This window comes from Cervus canadensis, chromosome 9 (assembly GCF_019320065.1).
Source record: "Cervus canadensis isolate Bull #8, Minnesota chromosome 9, ASM1932006v1, whole genome shotgun sequence".
Lineage (NCBI taxonomy): Eukaryota > Metazoa > Chordata > Mammalia > Artiodactyla > Cervidae > Cervus > Cervus canadensis.
Window position 1 is genome coordinate 83,108,366 of NC_057394.1, and position 8,319 is coordinate 83,116,684.

An 8,319-nucleotide genomic window follows, 5' to 3' on the forward strand; every position below is an offset into this window, starting at 1 on the left:
AGTGATATGTCCCTGGCATTTAAAATAGTACTTAAACCATCCAGTAAATATTTATTTAATGAATGTTGTTGAATGAATAAATATATGAAATTTACATCTTGAATTTCAGTTTGAGCATCTGTGATATCTTAAGTGATGGTGACAGGCAAGTCAGTTATCCAGATGTTTGAGTCTATGTGTTTAAAGTATCATAACTTTAGTAGTCATCATTATTTTAATAGTCATAGAAAATATTGTTTTTAACTGCATGTAAATTATAAAAGAAAGACTTACTTCCTCAGTGAAGTTTAATAACCCTCTGAATTAGAAATCTTAGAAATAATTCTCTGAAATGACAAGTTATAGTAATCTCTTTATACCATGCTTCTGAAAAATAGATGTTAAATTTGACCACTTTGATTTAACTTGACATGATTAAATTATCACTGGTATTTTTCATTATGCAGCCAGGGTGACGGCTGCAGTTTTCCAACTCGCCTTGTGGGGACGGATCCAGAGCAAGCTTCTGTCTCAAACCAAAGTGAAAGTGCCAGAAGGTGTGCTTCTTGTTGTTAAGTTTTTCAGAATTCATTACAAAGCAATCTATGTGTGTGTGTGTGTTACACTTAGATAAATCCAGTAGGAATGTGACAAGCCGGCAGAGACAGGAAAGATAAATTCTGTTCAGGTTTTTAACTGAGGGTCAGTGTATGCATACAGCTGATATGCTTGGTAACCATTCAAACTGGAACACTTTGAGAGTAAGAAAATGAATGCCTGCTGTTAGTAGTTGGGCCAAGACAGGCTTGTGTCACTGGAAGTGTCTGGGCAGAGAAGGAAGCATGGCTTCCCTTCCTGTGCTGCGTCTTCCTGGAAACACAGACTCTTCTGAGATTTGATTATGTTGGTTTCTATCAATTATTTTCAAAGAAGTTAGTCATTGTACTATTCTCCATTTTATTTTGATAAACAGATTTTAACTGCACTGTGAAAATAATATGAATGAGGATTCAAAAATACAAATACAAAGATTTTTCTTATTCATCTTAGAGGATATTTTCTCAGAGTTTGTATGGCAAGCACACTGATTCATAAATTCAGAGAAATAGTTCATTTTAGATGAAATTTTAAAGAAGATAAAGGTACCTCTGTCAAAGTGAAACACTTGAAACGTATTTACTCCAGAAATAAACTGTGGAGGAGAAGGGGTCACAGATTACATTTGTTAGAACATGGCCTTAGAACCTAGAACCTAAGGCCTTGGGACCTCACAGCTCTAACATTTACTGTGGGCCTGAACAAGTTACTTAGTCTGAGCCTCGACTGCCAGCTCTTTGAAAGAAGGATTCCTCCTATTTCCAGGGTTGTTGTGAAGCTGGCGATTATGAAAGCACCCAGCGCAGTGTCTGGCCCATAGTGTGTACCCCAAAATATTAGTTCCCTTTTCCTCCTTCTTGTGTTCCTCCACTCCCTCCCTCCCTGGATCTCATAGCTAGAAAAATAAGTCTGCACTGAATCACTGAATCATTTTTCCCCCTTAGATCTATACTGCAGAGGTAGAAAGCAGAAAACTTGGGAAATGACAGGTAATTTTTTGTCCTAGCCACAGACCTAGATCCTCACCTGTTCTGTGCTACCTTACAGCTCTTGATTAACATTAACACGTTAAACACATTTCAGATTGGCCTCTGAAGCTATTTTTCTTTTGCCTAATTGTTTTCATTGGCAGTGCTGAGTACAGATTCTTGGGTCTAGGGAGCCATTTAATCGGGGGTTGGGGGCATATTTTTCTTTTGAAGATGGAGTTTTTTCAGAGTGCTGAGATCTCATGCGTTGCCCTTACGTATTTAGGAAAAGGAATACTAATTTGCTGCTTATTAATTAAGTACCCTTAGCGAGCCTTAAACTCTTTACTGAATGATTTGCTCTTCTTTCAGTATTGGCTCAAATCAGCCCTTTCCTATCAAACCGCTTAGTGAATCAAAAAACCGCCTGTTGGACAGTGACTCTCAGTGGCTGGAGAGTGGATCTGAAGAAGGTGTTGGCGGATCAGGTAATGCTTGTCATCTGAAAACATTGCTTCATCTGCTTAAAATGAAAACCACCAGACTTAATAAATGTGGAAAAAGCAAAATACACTATGTGATATTTTAAAATACTAAAATATTTGAAACTTTTTAATAAAGTGTCTTCTTTGTGGGTTGTTAGTGTTGACTTGGAGCTTTCACGGAGGTGAAGGTTCAGTGAGGAAGTGTAGTGGTTCAGTGAGGAAGTGTAGTGTTTTCTTTCTGTTCACAGTTTTTTGTTTTTCCTTGTTGTTATCCAGCCATGTATTTCATCACCTCAGATGTAGAAAGTTGTTTAGGCACAATATTCTGGATAATGTTTAAACAACGTGTTATTCTTTAGGGTCATAGCTTTCGCTTATTTGAAAATAATTTAAGTCTTTATTAAACTCATTATGATTGCTTCTGTTTTGATTTGGTTTTTTGGCCACAAGGCATGTGGGATTTTAGCCCCCTGACCAGAGATCTAACCCGCACCCCCTGCATTGGGAGGTGAAGTCTTTAACCACTGGACGCTGAGGGAAGTCCCTGAAAAGATAATAATTTTGGAATGCCTTGTACTCTTTGGCTGTCTTTTCTTAGTATAAAAAGAGTTCACTGAGTATATTTTAACCTTTTAGTGATGACTCTTAATCATTTCATGAATTTGTGGATACGTTCTAGAACAGTTGGTAAGATAGAAGTGGGATTTTGAGTCAGGCCTGGGTTTGTAATAGGTAGTCTGACCATTTACTAGCTTTATACATGTCTGTGGTTCTTAATAACACTAGTAATAATATTCTGTTTGCACTCTAGGAAAATGGTTTGGACATTCAGAACCATTTGTAACTAACAATCAATTTGTAACTAACTGTAAGAAAGAGCCTAAAACTTGAAAACTTATTGTCAGAATTTCTGACTTCTTACTGTTTTGGCTTTCAGCAGCATTTAAATTCTCTTATCTGATCATCATTAAGGCCTTCATCCAGGTTATTTGCCCCTCAGTATGAAGTCAAGGGAAAATCAGGTTTTTGGACTTGAAATGACTGCTGCTAAACATCTTTAGAGCCAGTGGACATTTTCACCTAGTGTGAAAACCAGACTTGCAAATCTTAGCACTGCTTTCCTTCCTTCTGGGTTCTAACAGCAGACAGATGGTTGGCACCAGAAACCTATTTAGTGCTTACATAAGACTTGGTTTTACTGTGATCGTCAATTTTAACATTTAGCTAGGAACCTAATACTTCTTTTTCTGTCATGTCATATATAATTATGTGCTTACAGGGACAAATAACCATGTAACAGTGGCAATAGAAAATTGAGTACCACTTGTTCATAACTAACCAATTGAATAAGAGCAAGGTAAGACAGTATAAAGGTAATTTCTCCAAAAATTGCCCTTTATTTGCATGTCATACTCTCAAGAGAGTCTGCAGTTGAGTCTTTCTCATTCTTTCCATTATAGTATCAAATAGCTAAGGACAGATTGAAAGGTCACAGCTGCCTACCTCCCAGTTTTCTTCCCATTCCTAGCACAGTCTTACTAAATATTTATTGGTAGATTAATGAAGAAATGAAGAAAAATTGTTTAGGATTGGTATATGGACAACTAACCTTTTCAGTAAATGGTACCTTATTAATTTATTTAAGGGGAAAAGGTGACTTTTGCCCAGTGCTGAAGATATTTGATCCAGAAAAGAGTGAGTGAGACTTAAGAGGTTCATTGATGTTATTTACTTGGTAAAAGATGCAGCAGAAAGCAGTTCTCTGTAGCTAAGTACCCAGGCCAGTGATGTCTCTGTGCCCAGCAACAGTAGCCAGAGGAGGTTGACTTAAATAGGACTAGGAGCCCTTGTGAGGGCAGCGCTGACGCTGACACTGACCCGCAGGGACACTGAGCCCTCGAGAAGACAGCTGTGCACGTGTCAGTTGGAAGCTAAGCTCACTGGCTCAGAAGCATCACGTGCAGCTGTTAGGTTTTTTTAAAACCCGCGTGTGGTGTTATTGGTTCCCTGTTGCTGCCTAACAAAGTATACACACTGAGCGGTGTAAGACAGCACACCTCTATTACCCCAGTTGTCCTGTTCTTACCTGTAATCTCACCTAGGGACATCTGCTGCCTCCTGGGTGTCTGTCATTAGCATTCAGTTCCTTACAAGGACCTGGAGCCCATGTGCACATCACCAGCCCCTGTTGGGATTCCCAGCAGGCAGGGGGCAGCCTGAGCCACAGGCGATAATCACGTGTCACCGGCTGCCCCAGGGAGAGCTGGTCCTCCTCAGACAGGGCTCCCGGTCCTGGCTCTGCTCTTCTGCATATAGGTGGAATGATGGCTCATGCTCCTATTTAAGAATCCTCACCGAAATTCCCACAGACATCCAGTAGCAGTCTCCTCAGCTTAGGCCCGGGTTAACAGTAAGGGAAAAGTGTAAGCCTCGGCCTCTATTAAAATGCTCATGTGATGGCTTCAGGGAGACAGTCAGTGATCTGGCCCTTGTCTTCAGCTTCTAAAAACCTTTATTATTATTATTAAGAGTATATTAGTAGAATTAAAGTATTTCCTTTCTTGTTATATTAGCAGCTTTATACCTTAGCCCAGAGAACTGTTTAATCAATCTTATTTTCAGAAATATAAAATCAAGTTTTAATAATTGTCTCTGGTTTTGTAGGTTTACAAAAACATATTGTGGACTGATATTTTCTGTTTTCTGATCAACGGGATGAAATAATTGAAGTATAAAAGAAGATATATTTTTTAAAAAAGGAAACCTTTGTACGGATTGTTGGATCCACAGAAGCACTGCTCCAGAGCGGGAAGATGCCTTAATCTTAAATGAGCCCATTTGTTCAGCACTGACTCACAGCTACAAAAGAGACTTCATTTTCCTTTGGAAGTAACATTTTCTCATAATAACATGAGATGCCATAATATGAGCTATCAGGTCACATGTTAACATGACATATGCATTTTTTTGATACCTGGGTTACATTATTAGAGTTGTTTCTTAGTATCCATATAAATTTTCACTCTAGAAACACAAGCTAAAAACTTAAGTGAAGTACATCTAGGTCAATATGGTGGCTGAAAGTGAATAATAATATGCAAATTGCTGCTTGTACTGTGTAAGAAAGAAAATAACTGCTTTTTAAAAAAAAATTGGTGTTTGCTAATTTATAGTTACTGTTTTATACTTTTCAACATTTTTAACAGATTTTTTTATTGTTGGCTATAAAATAACACTCAGAGGGATTTAGATACCTAAATACAATCATTTGGAGCACATTTGTATAATTCATTGAAGGCTTAGTTCTAAGCATTAATTAAACCAATTGTAGTTTTGTGCCCAAGGCTTAAAGAAAATTTGGCAGTGTAAGAAATTTTTTATTTGTGTCTGCTTTTAATGCACTTTTTTGTTGAACTTTCGTGGGTATTTATATGGGTAGGGAAACAAAGGTTACATGTGCTATAGAAATGTGGACATGCTATAGAAAAGCTATAGAAAAGCTGGACATGTGCTATAGAAATACTCAATACAGGATTGAGTTGAAGTGACTAGAAGGAAAAAGAAAGAGAAGCTATAAGTAAGCTGTTAAAATATGTTTTCAGAGTGTTACCTGCTGTTGAGTTGACTTTCAAATTACAATTTTTTTTTTCAAATTTCAATTTTAAGACTGAAATTTGCTTTGAAACTTTTTACATTAATCCCATAACAGCTTAGACAGCAACTTAAAATGCATTTGAATGGAGGGTAAAACTGTTCAGTATAACAATTAACCCTAGCCACTGTCAAGAAACAAATTCTCACCTAAGCAGTCATTCAAAACTTCCATTCTGAGATGGATTTCACTTTCATATGCAGGATTTTAAATCTGACTTCCTAACAGCAACCCCTTTCTGCCTAGACACTTACCCCCTTTTCCTTTTGAAGTCTAATCTACGCAACAGAAATTGCTGCGTTAACTTTAAAGATTAGAATTCATATCCTATAAGGAGAAACAATGTACCATCCTGTTTATACTGTTTAGTCAAAACTAAAATGATTGATTGCTGCTGGAAGTGGGTAGATTTTAACCAGCATCTGTAAATAGCCCAGTTAGTTTTCTCTCTGTAAAATGGGAGTAGGGGTGGGGCTGTTACGAATGATTTGGATGGGACAACCTTTAACATTCTTTGATTATAATTCTGCACAATACCTTACTTTACATTTGCCCAGCAAATATTTTTGGACGCCAAACAGTATACTAGGGATAGCTCTGTAATTTCCTAATGTAGCATAAATTTTATAGCCATCTACTACAGGTTTAGTTTATAGGATTTGTCTAACTTCATGGGCTATATTACTAGATTTTAAAAGGAAGTAATTTTTTTCCCCTTTGAACTAGAGGAATGAGTTAGCTTTGAAAATACAATTTGGAATACTATAATACGGCTTCTACCTTTATTTCAACACAGTAGTCTTAATAATCTTGATTCTAGAAAATGTTTATGAGAGTTAAGGGGTATCAGTTTCCAACCAGAAACATCACTTTAGTCTGGCAGCTTGCGTATTATAAGGAAATGGTAAATATTTAAACGTATATGCCTGCTTTCAGAAATATCCTCCTGGTATATGGACATTTCTATATTCAAGTCAAAAGATTTGCATGCACCAGATTAACAACTGAGGAAACTTAATTTTCCCCTTAACCTATCTCAGTGATTTTTGGTGTTTTTGTCTTTTTCAGTTCTTTCAATTTCTGTCATTTAACATCATCTTTTTTGATAACATAGTATACACCTTTTCAGAAATTTTCAGCTAAAGCCTTTGTTACCTTTGGTTTAATTAATTTATGGCCAACATCTGCCACATTTTAAATAATTGACCAAGTTTATTCGTACATGTTAATGACTATTCAGCAAGAGCCTGCAGTGGGATGGGAACCAAGGAAAGGCTGTCTCTGTGGTATTTCAGCTGCTACCGATCAGTGCTGCCAACCTGTGGGGTAAAATGGTCAAAATGAAGTCCTGTCAAAATGTATTAGTAGGATCTTTGTTGCTTCAAGCACTTAAACAGTTGTGATATTTAAGGAAAGTAAAGTTGAATTTCAGGTCTTGCCATTGCCATTAAAAACAAATTAAGACAGGAAACTTGGTTTTACCTGGGTACGAACTGACTTGAATATTCAGTACCTGAGACATCTGACCACTGTCACTGTGCCAAACCAAAGAGCAGCTGCAACTTAGTGGTCACTAAACTTGCACCGCTTACAAAAGCAGTTTCATCTTTGCATATGGAAGAGTTTTTAAAATCCTTTTACATATTTAGTGGTTATGACCCAACGTGTCCTAAGTTAATTGAACTTAGCTTAAATCAAATATGCAATGTTTACTTGAATTTTATTTCTGTTGAAAGCAGATTTTGACTGTTTATCCCATTGCTTAAATTACAGATTTTCAGTTATGTGAGATTCCCTTCCATCATCTTTAAAGCAGATGCATATAAGGGCTTAGTGTTAGGATCTGCATATTTGCAGCGCTGAAGACAAATGATTTACAAATGTTTTGCTTACATGTTGTTCTAGGACTAGCACTGCTATCAATGCAAAGTATTTTTAACTAACCTGTTGAGAAATTAACCATATTTTTGCATTTCAGCCAAAATAAAGACCATATTTAATATTCTATGATACAGCTAATATGTAAACCTGAAATCATGTTTCATATGTGAACTGTATTTTCCAATTTAAATTTAAAATGCAATATAGATTCAGAAAGGTCCATATTTTTCTAACAACTTCACTTTATATTTTGTTGAGTTGCATAAAGCAGCAAGGAACTGTATTTGTATTAAAAGCTTCAGAAAGCGATTAGCTGAGTTTATCATATTTGTACGATTGCAGATAAGTCTATGCCCATAAGATGGACACTATTTTAAGGTGATCTTTAATGTTTTTATATAAATGAATTTGGAATACAGTTTACTTTCTTTGTACTTATCAAGTCCCATAAGTCTTGTATTTGTTTCTCGTGAGTGTAACCCTGGACCATGACTTTGATATCTTTGCTTTGTCTTTGGGTGGCCTAACCTACATTAATATGAAGGTTGAACATTTTAAAACTTTTCTCCCGAAATCATGACGATGATTTACTTTATTAATAAATAAAGTCCTGTATTTGAACAGTTGTTGTTATTGTTATAAACTGGTATTTACAAAATGAAAGAACAGCTATGATTTTTGCCATCTTGAAAATCTGGTAACATACAGTGCTGAGTTAGTTATTTCTAACTTACTCTTATTTGAATCTACTAATTTG

At 36.4% G+C, this 8,319-nt stretch overlaps 1 protein-coding gene across 3 annotated transcripts in view; it reads left to right on the forward strand.

Annotated features, from left to right (window-relative positions):
- ZDHHC20 (zinc finger DHHC-type palmitoyltransferase 20) overlaps positions 1-8,183 on the forward strand; it is a 57,835-nt gene extending 49,652 nt beyond the window's left edge. Inside the window, exons 10-13 of one of the 3 annotated variants that reach the window (XM_043477619.1) lie at positions 447-536; positions 1,917-2,032; positions 3,309-3,386; positions 4,694-8,183. In XM_043477619.1, the coding sequence (XP_043333554.1) occupies positions 447-536; positions 1,917-2,032; positions 3,309-3,346 (244 nt within the window). In that variant the 3' untranslated portion in view covers positions 3,347-3,386; positions 4,694-8,183. Of the gene's footprint in view, positions 1-446; positions 537-1,520; positions 1,566-1,916; positions 2,033-3,308; positions 3,387-4,693 lie in introns of those variants that run through there. The other 2 variants (XM_043477621.1, XM_043477620.1) reach the window with 2 other exon arrangements.
- The last annotated feature ends 136 nt before the right edge of the window (positions 8,184-8,319 follow it).